This window comes from Erpetoichthys calabaricus, chromosome 10, assembly GCF_900747795.2.
Source record: "Erpetoichthys calabaricus chromosome 10, fErpCal1.3, whole genome shotgun sequence".
NCBI classification, from domain to species: Eukaryota; Metazoa; Chordata; class Cladistia; order Polypteriformes; family Polypteridae; genus Erpetoichthys; species Erpetoichthys calabaricus.
Genome location: NC_041403.2, coordinates 112,286,444 through 112,305,197, shown reverse-complemented (window position 1 = coordinate 112,305,197; position 18,754 = coordinate 112,286,444). Strand labels below are relative to the sequence as shown.

Genomic DNA, 18,754 nt, shown 5'->3' with positions numbered 1-18,754 from the left:
GGAGAAAGAGAACAGGCTAATAATAATAATAGTAACTCTACATTTTCTAGTTGAAAGTTATACAGTACATAGGCTCTTGAATTGTTTTTTGATTTGTATTACTGCCAGTCTTTCAAGGCACATTTCTTCCATACATTGTCACTGAAGGCAATACAAGTTCAACAATTGTTCTTTTTGATGGCACAATTATACAATCAATGACTACTTATATCTGTGGAAAAGTACACTGTCAAAACACTGTTTTGATCCACACAAACCAACAACATGTGCTAAAATGTAATTAACAGGAGAATAAAATTAAGGTAAAGAGTGTGATGCAGTGCCTAGGATAAGGAACATTAAATATCAAGTTTGGTGGTTCAGTTCCTGTTTCTAACTAATCCTTCCTATGGTCCAATTATAAAAAAATATATGTAAACAATTGTAATGTATTTGGATCCCTCAGACTGCCTTGGCTAAACAGGCAGCTTATTACAAGTTAGGAAAAAAAGGCACTTTACACATTATAACATAAAAAGCTATCCTCTCCATACCTCTTCATTCATAGTAGCTGAAAACAACATAGTCTGACGTTGGAAAGAGCACAGCCGAATGATTTCTTTCATTTGCTCCTCAAAATACTCATCAAGCATCCTTGAAAAAAATGGGTAAAAATAAAATAGGATATAAGAAAGTGCATTTTGAAATATGAACCATATGTCAAAAGGAAGCATTGCTTGTTAAAATATCCAGAAGTAAATTTTAAAAATTCATCCCTATACTATTGAAGAAAATACTTCAGGCTACAACAAAGTTAATCTGGTTATTAGTTACTTTTTATGCAAAGCTTCACAAGGCAAAGTTATTAATCATCCTGAACTATAAAGACATAAATATACAATAATGTAAAATTTCCAGGAACCTGAAAAAATAGTAACAAGTACATATGAAAGCATACTGTGCTATTTAGTAGATACTTAGTTTACAGAACATGATCTTGTTGAACTAGATCTTTTAAAGAATTGTCAGATTATTCTCTCTATTCTGTGAGGGTGGCTAGCCCACATCTCATCCAAGTACTTAATACTTCATTCCAACTTTCTCCCATTCAGTATCCCTCTCTTCGATTCTCAGGCCTCTCTTACTGCCACTATACCTGCCAAATCCATTGTCTCTGGTAAACTCACTGGAAATGTCTAGATTACTTCCAAAGTAATCACCCTAATCATTTTTGGGGCCATTAACACCTTCTGGAAATCTTGGAGTAATACTCTTAGAACACTCCTTGCAGTCATGAGCACCACATCTCGTGCCCTCCTTAATTAAACACAGAGGTCCACATATAATGCAGAAAACGGACTTGCTGCCAATTATTTATGTGGGAGACTTCAAAGTAGTTATTGTTCATTCCCCGTTGCCATTTTTCTACTTCTGTGTTCTTGCAGTAACTATTTTGGAAACACACATTTTTAATGTATTCCATTTTCTGTCCTAGCAAAACAGCAAGTATTTTTACTTTCAGAATCTTTTTCTTTTTATTGTCAGAGCTCTTTAGGTCACTGTAAAATGACTAAACAATCAACATGACTGTAAGACTACGTTTCAAATGTACTGCTAAAGGCTGATGTAATTCAAACTATGAAGTGTATTTCCCAAGTGGTCTTACATTTAAACTTAGTTAAAGCTTGACAAAGATCTTCCTACCATTTATTACTTAATTGATGAGACTTTACACTTGCTCCTGGCTTGCCAAAAAGGTATGTATAGTTCTTGTTTTGACAACTTTCTGACATTGTGCACTGAATGGATGGTGATATTTTTTTCTGCATATAGTGGCTTCCTTGGTAAAGAGGAATCATGAATATTTGTTTAAAGGTGATTGTTACACATATCTTTAGTCACGTTTTGTGATTACACTGGACAAAAATTAAATGCATATGTTTATATTTATGAGTCTGCTTTGCTAAGATTGTGATTTTGCCACCAGTGTCACTTTAAGGTGCCTGTTAGACTGAACTGTTAAGCACAAATTTGCCTTTTTTAAAACTACATTTGCAGTAAAACTGAACTCAGATTTTTTTTCCACTTACAGGCGGCACAACATTCAGGCTTTTTAGAGAAGTGTTAACAGCAAAAAACAGACTTTTTAGATTAGATTTAGAATGTAATCTGCATCTGAATGCTTGAATCAAAATTGTCAGGATATTCCCCCACTGGTCTTCTTGATGATCATCTTCTTAGGACAGCTGGATGCTGTCTCGCACACTGAATTGTGTGAGGCACTCTGAACTTATCAACTACCAACACAGTGCAACAACTATTTTTTTCTGACTGAAATATTGCATATTAAACATGAATTTTTCCAAGAGAGCCAAGTAGTCGGGTGTTGGCATATGTACAGTAGTTGAACGTCCTTCTTAACATTCTGAAATTGTAAGACACTGTTTTGAATCAAAATCTGCCATATCTTGCTGTCACGAGTCCTGCTCCCCATTCCTTACTGTATATATTTCTACTGCTAACACAACAGTTCTATGTAGGGAAAGTCATTCCTGAATAAAGGGCATTTTCTAAAGAAAGGTTTAAAAAGTCTTCCATATGGCTCTCAGATGGAACAGAATACCCTCACAATGTAATAAAATTGATGTTACAGCTTCAGCGCAAACAAAAACACATGGAACTGACCTGTCAGCCTCATCTAAAATGAGAACCTCAATGCTGCTTAGCTCAAAAGAAGGAGTGTTATGAAGATGATCAATTAATCTGCCTGGAGTAGCAATAAGAACATCAGGGCCAGCTCTCAGGGCAGCTTCTTGTGATTTCAAATCAAGTCCACCTTAAAGAAACACAAAGTGAGATAAAGGAATTTAGACAAGAATAAACTTTATTAGACAAAGGTTTTCATCACAATAAAACAAGAAAAGGGACGGCAACTCTTAAGGAGATAAACAATAAATATTAACAATTAGTATCACAAATCACAATTCTGGTAACGCAGAGTAAATTTTTATTTAGTGCTGCTATATGATTTTTACTAATGTGTCACACAATGGCCTTTCAAAATAATGGCACTTGATAACTTGTAGACATTTTAGAAGCAGCAGCAGCAACACACTCACATACACACATTACAGAATGTGCAATTACAATGCATCTTGTACCTCTGTGTGTACGCTTAACAACAAGACAGGTTTTTTTTTTTGTTTTTTTTTAAGGATGTTTACGTTATTTAAACTCCCAGTTGCCATCATCTGTTGAAAGCACTGCAATTAATTTAAAACAATGCAAAAAAAAACCAGAGTCTTGAAATGTCCACAAGCTATCTAGTTATCTTCGCTGTATTGCTTATTGTGGAAATACAAGTTGCACAAAGTAATTTTTTATTGTGGTTAATGTATAACTTTTAAAGGCCAAATTAATTTGGAAATACATCATGCTCCCAACCAAGGAGAAAGGGAGAAGGGGTGAACTAATGGCACTACATGGCACAAAACCCACAGTTTTTGATGAGCAGTATTAGAATTTTCTCTATAAGTACTCAGTTCAATTGTGTTTTAAAACAGTGCAATGGTATCAGACAGTGATCCTTGTAAATGAATATGTATAAACATGAGCCAAACATCATTCATGACATGACCTTATATTGACACTGAAGCATGAAAGCAGAGTTTCTTCATCAAATTCTGTACCTGCTGGCCAAAAGAGTACTTCGGATTTTTGTTATATTTATAAATATTTAGATTTATCCATTCATTAACAAAAATGTTTAATCCATTCAGAACATTTGTAGTATTTAGCTCTCCTTATTTTCTGATGCTGCTATAAGCGACATTTACTGTACATCTACATTGGGGCAAAAAAATATTTAGTCAGCCACCAATTGTGCAAGTTCTCCCACTTAAAAAGATGAGAGAGGCCTGTAATTTTCATCATAGGTATACCTCAACTATGAGAGACAAAATGAGAAAAAAAAATCCAGAAAATCACATTGTCTGATTTTTTAAGAATTTATTTGCAAATTATGGTGGAAAAAAAGTATTTGGTCAATAACAAAAGTTCATCTCAATACTCTGTTATATACCCTTTGTTGGCAATGACAGAGGTCAAACGTTTTCTGCAAGTCTTCACACACTGTTGCTGGTATTTTGGCCCATTCCTCCATGCAGATCTCCTCTAGAGCAGTGATGTTTTGGGGCTGTCGCTGGGCAACACAGACTTTCAACTCCCTCCAAAGATTTTCTATGGGGTTGAGATCTGGAGACTGGCTAGTCCACTCCAGGACCTTGAAATGCTTCTTACGAAGCCACTCCTTCGTTACCCGGGCGGTGTGTTTGGGATCATTGTCCTGCTGAAAGACCCAGCCACGTTTCATCGTCAATGCCCTTGCTGATGGAAGGAGGTTTTCACTCAAAATCTGACGATACATGGCCCCATTCATTCTTTCCTTTACACGGATCAGTCGTCCTGGTCCCTTTGCAGGAAAACAGCCCCAAAGCATGATGTTTCCACCCCCATGCTTTATAGTAGGTATGGTGTTCTTTGGATGCAACTCAGCATTCTTTCTCCTCCAAACACGACGAGTAGAGTTCTTACCAAAAAGTTCTATTTTGGTTTCATCTGACCATATGACATTCTCCCAATCCTCTTCTGGATCATCCAAATGCTCTCTAGCAAACTTCAGACGGGCCTGCACATGTACTGGCGTAAGCAGGGGGACACATCTGGCACTGCAGGATTTGAGTCCCTGGTGGCGTAGTGTGTTACTGATGGTAGCCTTTGTTATTTTGGTCCCAGCACTCTGCAGGTCATTCACTAGGTCCCCCCGTGTGGTTCTGGGATTTTTGCTCACCGTTCTTGTGATCATTTTGACCCCACGGGGTGAGATCTTGCGTGGAGCCCCAGATCGAGGGAGATTATCAGTGGTCTTGTATGTCTTCCATTTTCTAATAATTGCTACCACAGTTGATTTCTTCACACCAAGCTGCTTACCTATTGCAGATTCAGTCTTCCCAGCCTGGTGCAGGTCTACAATTTTGTTTCTGGTGTCCTTTGACAGTTCTTTGGTCTTGGCCATAGTGGAGTTTGGAGTGTGACTGTTTGAGGGAGGTTGTGGACAGGTGTCTTTTATATTGATAACGAGTTCAAACAGGTGCCATTAATACAGGTAACGAGTGGAGGACAGAGGAGCCTCTAACAGAAGAAGTTACAGGTCTGTGAGAGCCAGAAATCTTGCTTGTTTGTAGATAACCAAAGACTTATTTTACACCATAATTTGCAAATAAATTCTTTAAAAATCAGACAATGTGATTTTCTGGATTTTTTTTTTCTCATTTTGTCTCTCATAGTTGAGGTATAGCTATGATGAAAACTACAGGCCTCTCTCATCTTTTTAAGTGGGAGAACTTGCACAATTGGTGGCTGACTAAATACTTTTTTGCCCCACTATACTAGCTAAGCCACAAGTGCTGCACTTATTTATTTAAAAAGTGGCCTTTTTGACTTGAGCTGTGGACCCGCTAAACCACACTGTCCAGTCATTGTACGAGAAAAAAATCCGTGTGCGAAATCGTGGATGAAGCTTTGTGGATATGGTTTCTTCAGGAACGTCGAAGAGGTACAGTACATACCTTAGAAATATTTTTCTACATGAAAACAGGTATGCGTCGGATTAACCTGCCAAAACGGCAACAGGCCATGGGTCCAGTCCTGAGGTGGCCGGGTAAGAGGGATTGTACTGTATATCACAAATTTACTTTCTGTTGGCAGCATTCTTCTCCCTTGTGCAGAGGAGCTGAGGAATGCTTAAAGGAGACTGACCTTGAAATTACAGCATTGTGATACCAAGTCTTTCATCTCTTTATTAGCACACATTTGATTTTAAATGTATTTATTTATTTTGGCTGACCCTGAATGTAGCAAATCAACAGTAATCTCACTTTCCCCAGGCTCTGCTGTGGCTAGGAGTGGGCAAAATGGAGTTTCACTTTGTACAAGAGTGGGACTAGACCCTTTAAAAAGTAGGTGTGTGTAAAGAAAAGAAACAAGAAAAAAAAAATCAGTCCTATGAAGACCTCGAGCTAGAGGCTTGTTTGAAAATATATATGAATTATCAACAACAGAAAGATCTGTCAACATCGTGTTTTTTTTTTTCAGCTGTAAATATCAGTCAATTCAATTTGAGAAAATGTTTTCAGTCTATTTTTAAAAAGCATTAATTAAAATCAGTAATGGTCAAGGTAATATTAATAGTCATGCAGCAATGCAAACTATATTTTTTATTTCAAAGAGAAACACTGAACATGAGTGCTACTCGTTACAATTGTGCTTAACACTGGGGGTTTTTTTAACAGCTAAAGAAGTGACTGATCAAAATTTAACAGTCTTTCTTGTCTCAGAGATGGTATTCACTTAAAATGTGCATTCAATGCCAAGACCATGTAGAGCACAGGTTCTCAACCAGGTGGCAGAGGCCCATTAGAGGGTCTCAGTAAACTTTCAGGGGGGCCTTAGGATGAGCATAATTATACCTGCAACATATTCAAATCCCAAAATCTCAAGATACAGTAGCGCTGATAAACCTACATTTTTAAGGTGGATTGCTTCATCAATATTAAAAATACTATAGCATCTTGTACAGGATGAACTGTGGTTGCAATGAGATACTTGGAACTGCTAAGAAAGGTGGAGGACACAATGGAGAGCTACAAGTCAAGTAAATCAGGCGAACAAGCAAAAGATTTACACTGAGGTGCAAAAAAAAAAAAAAAAGGATGCCGCCATGATTGGACTGGAGTGGGAGGCATTCCTTAAGGAAGGACAGCGGGTGCAGTGGTAAGCATGTCAGACTGACTGAAATGGTGTGAAGTCTGGGTGATTTTTGCCTGCCAAAAAAAAGACTGGTGAGGTTGTCGTTACTTTAAAAGTGGTGTGGTGGTGGCATGACTTAGGATCAGACATGAAGCAGAAGACCATAAGACCAGGAATGAGTTACAAATAAAATACAAGTTCTGGATAGTACTTCAGTAACTAGGAGAGCTCCTACTGCCAGACCAATGGGAGAGTTAGTTAATTTTAAACAGTTCCCAATTTAGTTCTTTTATTAGTGCCAATCCTTAAATAATCTTCATTTTGTAACCTCTTCCTTGTTCAGCTGTGCCTTTTCTCCAACCAAGAAATGGGTCCCTACAACATGTTTTGTATTTCGTGCAATACCTCTTGGTTTTCACAAAGAACCACTTTAATGTCCATTCCATATTGTATCTACTCCAGCTATAATACTAATTTGTAGTCAGAATAGGTACAGTTTGCTCGTACTGCCTCAATAAGAAAAAGTGCCTCACTGTCTTAAAAATCTACAGTGGTTTAGTATGATGTCAAAGATATGACAGTCTCATAAAGTACTTAGTAGGGCAACTTAATGCATGCCGATGCTGTGTTCACTTTTTAAAGCCTCAGAGGTGTCGAGGCTGGCCATCCTCCAATGGCTCACCTAAATGCTTTTGTTTTTTTTCTTCTTCTGACTTGAATACCATTTGTGAACAGAAACTGCAATTGCATTTCCAGTTGTGTTAAATATGACTATCATAAATGACAATGCTTCAAAGCTAAAACCAGAGGAAAAGAAAGTAGCTTCTGTGATTATGCTATGAAAATATTTCTGCAGCCAATAATTCTGCTTTTTAAAAATTACCTGATTTTTTTTAATTACAGAAATACATAACAAAGTTATGCTTAATTTAAAATATAATAACCCAAGAGAATAGTAAGCCTCTTTTGTTGTTATCAAAAATATCTGCCATGATAAATCCATTTTTGTAATTACTGGTTATTATTTATCCTTAAGATAAGACTACTTGTTTTATGTTATGATTAAGAAACTCACACACTAGTAATAGTGGTCTGTTTTAGAAATGGTGACTTAATTTAGCATTATGCTTTAAAATATAAGCAATGTAGAAGCATCAACAGTAAATACTTTATTCGTAAACTTAAGTTTAAAAACAAGCACCTCTGTCAAAACAGCAGCAAAAGTATATGAGGTAAAATTACATTTAGGGGACCCTCACATATTCACATGATCTACTGTGGGTCCTTGGAGTAATTAAGGCTGAAAAATATTGATATAGAGCAACCTTTTGTCATTAGTTCTGATTTCTCTAAGGTGAGAAAGGCGATTATCCTGAATGCACTCAAAATGTAAAGATGCTAAAATTCAGTTTTAAGTGGTTGTGGCACATTCAATATCAGTGATATGCAGGTCAGATTGATTGGCAATACTAAATTGGCCCCAGTTTATGTGTGTGTCTGTGTATTCACCTTACTATGGACTAGTGATGAACCTGCTCAGCACAGGTAAAGCAGGTTTGAAAGATGGATGGATGTCAGTGTCTCTTAGCATTATCCTGCATTTTTATGGACTTATGAAAGATGCATATAACAGGTTACTATCCATTAGTCACTCAGTCATACTGAAAGAACTATTCCATCTAATCAGAACATTGACCATGTTTATGTGTTTTAGCTTGTGGAGTACAGTAGTTTCCGCAATTCAACAATCATGTTGCTAGCAGCACTGCTTTTCTGGAAAAAGTTATGGTAGCACAAACTCTTTAAAGAAGAAGTGAGCGATGACTGTCACTTTCAACATACAGTAGAACCTCTGGTCACAAACATTTCTAAACACGTAAAAATCGGGTTACGATCAAAAAGTTTGCCAAACGTTTGCATCTGTTCATGACTACACGCTCTGGTGGCAAACAAAAACACTGGCAGCCAGTTTCCCTTCCAGTTCATACGCGACAATGATTTCCGCACGTGTTCAGTCTCTCCCTTTACATCGTTCTTGGGCAGACATGCCTGCATTCGTTGTGAACTCCTTGTGCTCTATTTCGTGTGCTTTTGCATTCATTTTACAACCATGGCCTCTAACCAAGTGAAGAGTGGTAGTGTTGGTGAGAAGAAAGGTTCAAAGAAAATTGAAATCCAATTAAAGAAAGAAATCATTGAAAAGTATGAGCATGGCATTCATGTTACCGATCTTGCCGCCGAGTACAAGAAGTTGAAATCTACTAGAAGTCTATCGATTTCTAAATTGATATCTTCCTTCGTGGAACCGGACTCTCCCTCAAAACTGTAACCTTCTCTCAACCCAGCTTCCTCCACGCCAGAACTCGACTCATGTAAGTTAGTTTTGTTGGTTTTTTATGGTGCTTAAAACTCATAAAAAAGTGTTTACAGCGAGCGGTTCGTAAGGGTGTAACATGAACTCTTGCAATGTCAGTTTTCTCTGTTGTTCAATGTTTTTACATTTAGTTTACTATTACACTGTGCATTCTGTGGTATAATTAACTACTTCTGTGCTTAAAAATCTTAAAAAAAAAATATTTTCATACAGTTCGTTTGGGCTGGAACAGATTAATTGTATTTACATACAATCTTATGGAGAAATTATGTTCGAGTCGCGTCCAGAGTTTTGGAACGAATTACGCTCGTGACCAGAGGTACCACTGTATGCTGCATTGCTAAACAGAACAGAATTCTGCTGGACACTGTAAAGACAACACTCTTATATTGGAACGTACTATCATTTTCTCATACAGAAATGTTAGAAATGAAAAGTACATTCTTAAATATCAATAATGCAATATTACTAATAATAATATATTAACATATCAACATTTTAAACATTGCACTAATTATTAAGTTAACCAACATTATTTATCTGATTCAGGGTTCTAGTGGCTAGGCACTATTTATTAAACCAGGGGTGCGGAAATCCAACGCCCGACTTGTCCGACACTAGTAAATTGACCGTCAGACAAGCGAGTTTTTCTGGTTTCAGTTGTCCGCGGACAAGTGCAATTTTCTGAAGAAAAAAGAATTACATGTGCTGTGCAGGGCACATTTTTACCACTACCTTCAAATTTCAAACATTTGGGTACGTACTTTGTGCGGAAACAGTCTACTTAGGCATGTTCTTCAATATTGTTTACAAAATGACGGCTGATTTTTCAAAGGCGAAGCACTCTTACGGTCTTACATAAATATTTTACCCTACTATTTACACGCTTGGAGATGCGGTGATTTTTTTTCATGCAGACATTACGATGTAATCTGATGATTTTTTATTACAATCGATAACTTTTATATATTACCAGTAACGGCGTACTGCACGATAACATGCAGTGAATACACTTGACTAGAGCATTCATAGTTTTCATCCTCTTTCTCCATCTCTGTTTAGCGTTCGTTTGCTCAGAGGTTGATGCGCTTGCTGCTTCCTGAGCAGCTCTTCTTTTCTCCACCCTAGCGGCCTGCTGCTTCTCTTCTTTCGTTGGCATCTTTTCGCGTTAAAACTCTTTAGAAGAGTTTGACCCACTACCAGCTGTGGAATTCTGGCTGTCAACAGGCACATCACTCATAAAAAAACTGAAAAGTCATCAGCATCCACTTCTGCAGGACCATCAGTCCAGGAACCATGCAGTTCAGCTCAAGCAGAAATGAACAGCATTCAGCCCATGCTGTCTGAGATGGTAAAGATCCTTGGGAGAGAAGATGTTGCAAGACAAAAGCTGAAGAACATGGCAGAAAATGAATCAGGACAGTGTTCTGTTATGTAACTGTAATATATGAAACAGAACTAGTGTAGCTATAATGAAGGCATTGTTTATTAGTGAGTTAAAATGATAAGGGAATCTTTTATATAATGTTCTAGAGCAAGGTGGCAAAATACTACTCCCTGAAAGAACTTTTTTCAGTTTTAAAATGGAAGGCAGTTTTGGTATCAATAAAAGAGATCAGAAAAAATAAACTATTTTTCACTTTTGTTATTTGTTTATGGCCAAGTGAATTTAACTGGTGGACAAGTGGATTTTCTAAGTTTACTTGTCCGTGGACAAGTAGAAAAAAATTTGATTTCCACACCCCTATAAACATAAATCTAATTGACCAAACAGAAAAAACATTTCAGTTTAACATTTTTTGATTCTTATTACTAATGGTAAAATTTAGTCAATGGATCCACAAATCTCAACTCATTCTTAGAGGACAACTTCTGTCATTTCTTTTACTTTTTTAGACCCTACAATTTTCATGTTCTCCTGAAATAGAATTTGAAGTTCTCTCTGTTTGCGACTTTTCAGAAACAACTAAGTTGCTTAAAATAAAGTGTCTGACATATTTTTATATATTCATTTAAAAATACTACACCCAACAATCAACTCATTATTGGTGCAATTTTCAAAAGTGTTTGGACACTTTTGCAATGAGAAATGAAAATCTGTCAGATAAAGTAAATCATACTGTAGATCAGGGGTAGGCAACGTCGGTCCTGGAGTGCCACAGTATGTGCAGGTTTTTGTTCCAACCCAGTTCCTTAACGAGAACTCAATTATTGCTGATGAAGCACATATTGCTTAAGTGACATTTTAATGCTTCATTTTAGTGGTCTCGCTTGTTAAGGTTCTCCAACCATAATTGCTTATTTCAATCTTAAACTGCTGCATTCAGTGTTTTAATTCCTCCTTATTAGCAATAAGATGTAAAACAGGGGTAGGCAATGTCGGTCCTGGTGAGCCGCAGTGGCTACAGGTTTTCATTCCAACCCAATTTCTTAATTAGAAACCAATCATTGCCAATCTCAGACCTTATTTAATTTTATGGCTTGCTAGTCTGTGCAATGTAAGGCTTTTATATCGTAGATTTTTTTCCTTTCCAAGGATATCATCCAAATGATTTGAAGCCTAAAACAGATCATTTTCAGTCTGTCACATTTTTCTATTAAGTGTTTTATTAAATCAAACCGTGCATGATGAACACACACAGATGTAATTGGAAAAAAGCTAGCTGGAGAACTGCTGGCTGCTTTGTCTTTAACATCTTATTGCTAATAAGGAGCAATTAAAACACTGAATGCAGCAGTTTAAGATTGAAATAAGCAATTAAGGTTGGAGAACCTTAACAAGCGAGACCACTAAAATGAAGCATTAAAATGTCACTTAAGCAATATGTGCTTCATCAGCAATAATTGAGTTCTCGTTAAGGAACTGGGTTGGAACAAAAACCTGCACATACTGTGGCACTCCAGGACCGACGTTGCCTACCCCTGCTGTAGATCAATGATGATTAAAATATGCTCAGAATTGTGTTTTTTTTTTTACAGAAATTGGTATTATGTCAATCTCAAAAAAGGCCAGAAGACAAATGATGTGGGAACAAACTCAAATATGCATAAACACTTATTCTCAGAGGAGGAAGAAATTAAAATATCCTTCTTAATGCTTGCCCTCATGCTCTCATACGCCCTACAATTAGCATTAGAGCTACTAGTCTTTACATGCCTTATAGAACTGTTTTTTCCTTTGCAGCTTCTTTTATCATCTCCTTACTCACTGCAGAGTTCTTTTTTATTTCCTAACAATTGCAATTTCTGGGATACATCTATTGTGCGTTATGTGTGAAACATTTTTAAACCTGTTCCACAGCTCCCCGACTTGCTCCACACTTAAAATCTTATCCCAGTTTATCCCTTTTAGACTATGCTGCATCTGTTCAAAATGTGTGCCACCTACATCAAACTCAACAGTTGTAGTCTTTGCATCAATGCTCTTCCAAAACACAGAGAACTATATTATATTATGGTAACTTGACCTCAGCAGTTTAATCACCTTAACACCCTCAATTCTACCCTGGTCATTACAACAAACTAAATCTAGACAGGCATCATCCTGCATTTGTACTTTAATGTACTGTGTTAAAAAAAATCCACTGATTAACGTCTATAAACTCCTAGTCTTGTACTCCACTATTTGTGAAGTCAGACTAGATAATATTTGGGTAGTTCAAGTCCCCCATGACTATTACATCTCCCTGTAAACTTTTTTAATATTACTAAAATGATGTGGATTAAAATGACTACCTGTATTATTTGACTACCTGCATTATTTGAGGGGTCTACAGAACAATCCTAAAATAAGGCCTCCTTACTTAATGCTTTCCAGATGAATCTAGCCACCCTCACTAAGATATGGCTCAGTCTCCAACTGAAGAAATCTGACATTTAAATTCTGCCTTACAGAAATGGCAACCCCTGACCTGTTCTATCATTTCTAAAAAAAAAAAATGTTTACCCATCTATATTATACACATCTTTGTTATTTAGCCAGGTTTCTGTTATGGCTATTATATCATAATTATGCTCGGCTCTGTACAACTCCAATTCACTTGTTATTTTTGATTCCTCTAGCATTAAGGCAAGTTATTTTAAATGTGTTATTTATTTTACTTTTGCAAACAAAATCTGGGATGGAATTTGTTATTATGTATATTTCTTTTTCACACTATTGTTCGTCTCCTCATGTACAGCACTAAACTTGGCCTGTCCTAAACTTCCTGCCTGCCCTTTCTTTAGTTTAAACAATCTTCGACTATCTAACCTTACTCACATGTCACCTCAAAACATTGGTGCCCCTTCAGTTCAAATGTAATCTGTACAAAAAGGAGTCCCATAAACCATTTAACTCTACACCAAACTTTAAGCCACGTGTTAAGCCTTCTAATCTCTTGAATCATACCTAGACTGGTGCATAGCACAGGCAGAACTTCAGAGAAAGACTACCTTGAGAGTTCTGCTTATCAGATTAATTTTGGATTGCTGAATTAACAGACTACTCTTACGAATGTAATTTGTTCTAACATGGACAATGTTAAATGGATCCACCCTCGCTCTGACCAAGAGCCTATCAGCCCTTTCAGGAATGTCTCCCATCTGTGCACCTGGAAAGGAACATACTCTGTGAGACTCTGTCACTGGAGTAAACCTGTGCTTCAACCTAGTGCTGGGTGGTATGACCAAAATACTATATCACGGTATTTTTCAAAATGATACCGTTTTCACGGTATTCAACTGTATATTTTTCCCATGCATGAGGGATGTTAACCACATTTTCCACTGCAATTTCTGCAGTAGACTGGCTAAGAATAACCTATTCCACTGTCATGAGAATTGTACATTGTACAAAAAAACATTTTAATGTGCACACACGTATTAATACAGGTTTGCATGACCCCATAAAGTGATAGTTTTCAAGGGGGTGGCACTAATGAAGAGAAGGAATCACATTGCATGACAAATGCAGTCAAAATATAGAACCTTTTTATTGAACAAATTTTGCAAACAACTTATACTATAATTTTGACAACATATTTTCAATCATCCAAAGAGGAATTTAGACTTGGTAAAATATCCAGAGGTGCTTGTCAAAAGTTGTATTGCATTGAACATGTCTTAGAAACGGAATAAATAGTAAACATTTTTTGTAAACCAACTACACTTTCTGTTAATGTTACCAATCTCTGTCCACTGACACATTAGCTATATGGATTGTAATGGCAATGGTTCTCGATCCACCGCTTGCTTTTTTTGTTGTAGGCAGTACCTTTGGCAAACGCTTCTGACTCGACTGTCCTCTAGCTTTTTCAGTTTTACCTGAGGACATGGAGGGTTCCAATCTTAGTTCCATACATTCATGGTACACCAAAGCATGTTTGCAGCTAAGGTGGTGCAGCAAATTGCTCGTGTTGCTGCCTCCGGCGACAACTTTAGCTTGACAACATTTGCAGTAAATAGCTGTTTGGTCTACATCCAACCTTTTAAAACCAAAGTATCTCCAGACAACAGACACGGCTCCTTTTTTCGGCAAAAGTTCTTCTGTGTCATCACGTTCAATCATAAGCTACAGCTTCAGTTTCAGTTTCTGAATGCTCTCTGTCCATTTTCATCACTCAACAACTCATCTAACGCATGTACTCCATTGCATGCGTGTTTAGCGGTGTAGCAGTGAAAAAGGTCTCCCCTTAAACAGTTTTCCGCTGCGCCACATTCTGAACGTTGTTTAAGCTATTTAAACCGGTATTGCGGTATAAGAAAAATCCGTATCATAACAAAAATAAAAAGCGGTTTTCGGTATGAACCGGTATACCTCCCAGCACTACTTCAACCCCCCTAATGACCGAGTCCCCCACTATCACAACCTGACTCTTTGTGGGGACTGATTTTGAAGTGGCCCATTTTAAAAGACAGACTAAGCAAGCAGACATCAGGTCACAATTTTTCCTTTATTCAATGCAAATGTTGAAATTATTTATCACAGTATGAAAATCATAGAGATCATATTTTACATCTGTCACCATATATAGGAATATCATGAAACTGAATAACTCTGACTCTTTGGAAATGCATGGTCTAGGAGACAACGTTACCATGTACCTTTAGATGTTATTAATTCATCAAGAAAGCAACATGCTAAGAAAGGTAAGCCATTCTACAATACTCACCGACTGCTAGGCAAAAAGTAATGCTGCTGAACTGAGCCAACTGGCGAGCTACAGTATGGACCTGGATACCCAGTTCACGAGTTGGTACTAGAACAAGAACACGCGTCACAGGAGCCTGGCGGGGTTTATAAATTAGTCGCTCAAGAACAGGAAGCATGAATGCAGCAGTCTTTCCTGCAAGATAAAAGAGATAAGGAATTCAACATTAAAAGTAACAGCTGTAAATGATATGGAAGAATATATGTTGAATTTGTATGTGCTTCTTCAAGGTTTTATTCTGCTCTGTTAATTGTACATCCTATCACTAGGAAAACACATGTAGTTGTTTAACAATAGTAATGAACAGAGTTTCATATGTGTTACATAGTTTCATACTAGTATTTTCTTTAAGTTGTAACCAAATCTGTATCTTTATAAGTATTTTGGAGTTTCAAGGATGGGCAGTTACCGATAAGACAATGATCTTTGTAAGCAATGCAGCTGTTGAATGTGTGGTAACTAAGGGTCACCAGAGATGACATAACTCTTGAAGGTATAAGCTAAGCAGTTCAACATTGACTCATGGAATGGCAAGAGTGGGGGGAGGATTTTTAGCGATAAAGGGTATGCACTATGTTAACTGGCCATGGATCAGCATTAATGCTATTAAAGACTTCCTTTAGTTAAATTAAAATATTGTGGCTGCTTTTCTTCCACATTGCACTGGTTCAAATTCCTATACTGTCTTATATGAATAACTCCAAGGAGCCCACTATTAAAAAAAAAAAAAACTATATAAACAAAAGTATCATTGTGATATCACAGCTTTTTATTTTTATTTGTTGTAAAGATGACTAAAATCTTCTTTTTTTGTCATTCCGTGGTATTGAGTATTGCTTAATTTTGATGAAATATAATTTAAATGATTTTCAGCAAAAGACTACAACCTATCAAAATGTGAAGAAAGTGAAGGTGTCTGGATACTTTTTGAATCCACTGAATATACACATACACAAGCACATACTATACATATGGTGCAGTTTGTTAATGAGATGTATCAGAAATACTATGTAACTACTGGAAATACTATGTAACTAATGGAGTACTTTTCTGCATAAAATATTTGCCATTTCTTATAACCAGAGGATAATATTACTATTATCTACTATTATTATTACAGACTGCTGTCACTGTCCTACTCCACTGATAGACTGAGAAGATCATTCCTCCCCCAAACTATGCGACTCTCCAATTCCATTAACATAATACAAAGATATTGTCTGTTTTTTACCTGCATTATTATCAATCTTTAATTTAATATTGTTTTTTGTATCAGTAAGGTGCTGCTGGAGTGTGTGAATTTCCCCTTGGGATTGATTGATTGATTGATTGATTGATTGATTGAGTGAGTGAGTGAGTGAGTGAGTGAGTGAGTGAGTGAGTGAGTGAGTGAGTGAGTATCTATCTATCTATCTATCTATCTATCTATCTATCTATCTATCTATCTATCTATCTATCTATCTATCTATCTATCTATCTATCTATCTATCTATCGACTAGTTCACTGCAGCTGCTTACTCTTGAATATGCTACGTACAAATGCCCATGAGTAAAACATTTCTACCATTGATCAATTCTTGATTTTGCTACAGACGGATCTTGGCTTTTTTGTGTGGGTGATAAACTTTTTATTAAATAATGACAAAATAAAAGGAGACCAACAATAAATTCCACACATTAGAAAAGAACCCAAACCTGACAGCACATGCAAAGTAAAGTAGGTGAATAGAGCGTAATGGACATGCACAGACTACAAAATCCCTAACAGTAACACGGTTAAGGGATTACATGGCCACCTAACTGGGTTACTCTCAGGGAAGTCTACGCCAGTTAACCAGATTTCTCAAAGACCAATAACCGGTCTTCAACTGGAATAAAGGTTGACATGGCACTTTAGAAACCATTATTAAAGTGCATTTAAACACACTGATAAGAGTCTTTAATCTCCACTTTTCAATTTTATTTGTTACTTTCTCATTTCTGTTTGTTGTTCCAGTCTTCCTTTTGGCACATTTTTTGTTTCTCCAAGTACACAATACTAAAGGTTGATATTCCAACACTATTATAATAAAAAAAAAAATAAAAAAAAAAAGGAAAAAAATTACAGTGAAGCAAAAATGAAAGGCTCATTGCATCAGATCAGAGCATGAAGAAACAGAATTAACAGATCAAACCATATTTTCAATTAATTAAATTCGCTGATGGAACAGATTCATTAAGGTCCTAAGGAATGACATTCCAAAAGTGTATAACTTTATTGACACTGAAAGAGAGGGGTATAGTGCTTGAAAACAGATGCCCATTTTCAAAACTGACTTGGAAGAGACTCTTTGGATTAGTTATTTCATTAGCAGATGCTGAGATTCAGCTTGCGCTTTTCTTTTTGACCTGTTTGCCATTTTTTTGTTTAAAATACCATTATAAATTTATTACTTAATACAAACATAAATGTCTCCATTTCAAAAGTATGTTGGGTAGGTTTCTTTAGCCCTTACAGACTGTTATTCAAACATATTACAAATTGCAGAAAATGGTTTTGTGCTAGTATTTGCAAGGGGAGGATTCACCAAGCACTAGACACACTGGATATAATGCTGTTTAACACAAAATAAGTAAGTATTTCTCATTAAAAACATACATGTAATTATTTAACTAACTGTATTAGACAAAAGCATGCATTTTTTCCATTACTTGGAACATAATTTGTTTTTATGTTTTTTATACATTTAGCAAGCCAATCTATGCTGCCCCCACTCTGGTTTATGTTACTGCCACACACTACTAAACTGACTTAGCTTTTCATGCCTCCACCACAGACTCCAACCACCTCTACTTACCAGTTCCAGTTGCGGCACAGGCACAGATGTCCTTACCCAGGAGCCCAACAGGTATGCAAGCCTTTTGAATAGGGGTTGGCTGCTTGAATCCCATGGTTGTGATGGCCTGCAAAATGAGAAACATGAGATTTTATTGTGTGTAATCAAGATACTGTTCTAATAAGCATACACAACTCTGAACTAATTATTTCCAAGTGGAACCAAAATATAAATTCTGGTTTAATGTAAAGGTATCTATACAAGGTTCATTCTAGTTCTGTAAAATATCTACAGCGTCAACCACCGACCTAAATTGGCCAATTTTCACTACAAAAGACTTGATCAGTGATCGGTAAATTGGTCAATCACAAAAATTGATCTTTTCAGCCCCTACTTTTCTAAGTTTACAGTAAATGAGTTGTGGCGCTCCTTTATGGGAAGTAATTCAATAGCTGATCCAGCTTCCTGTAGTGTAAACAAAGAGCAGCAAGTCCAGGTATGTTTTACCAAAGTATGATTGGAATATTTGCCTTCATGGTAAAGAAAGTAAAGTAATAAATAAAAAAGGATGTTTGTCTGAGTTTAGA

The 18,754-nt window shown here is 36.6% G+C and overlaps 2 protein-coding genes across 2 annotated transcripts in view; one reads left to right on the top strand and one right to left on the bottom strand.

The window, feature by feature from the left end:
- The window catches only part of stau1 (staufen double-stranded RNA binding protein 1), an 814,059-nt gene that overhangs the window by 183,622 nt on the left and 611,683 nt on the right, over positions 1-18,754 (top strand). The gene's annotated exons all lie outside the window — the stretch shown is intronic.
- Positions 1-18,754, bottom strand: part of ddx27 (DEAD (Asp-Glu-Ala-Asp) box polypeptide 27) — a 91,052-nt gene that overhangs the window by 25,789 nt on the left and 46,509 nt on the right. Inside the window, exons 7-10 of the mRNA XM_028811731.2 lie at positions 18,189-18,294; positions 15,313-15,486; positions 2,665-2,815; positions 534-633 (exon numbers count right to left, since the gene is read on the bottom strand). Coding sequence (XP_028667564.1) covers positions 534-633; positions 2,665-2,815; positions 15,313-15,486; positions 18,189-18,294 — 531 coding nt within the window. The remainder of the gene's footprint in view (positions 1-533; positions 634-2,664; positions 2,816-15,312; positions 15,487-18,188; positions 18,295-18,754) is intronic.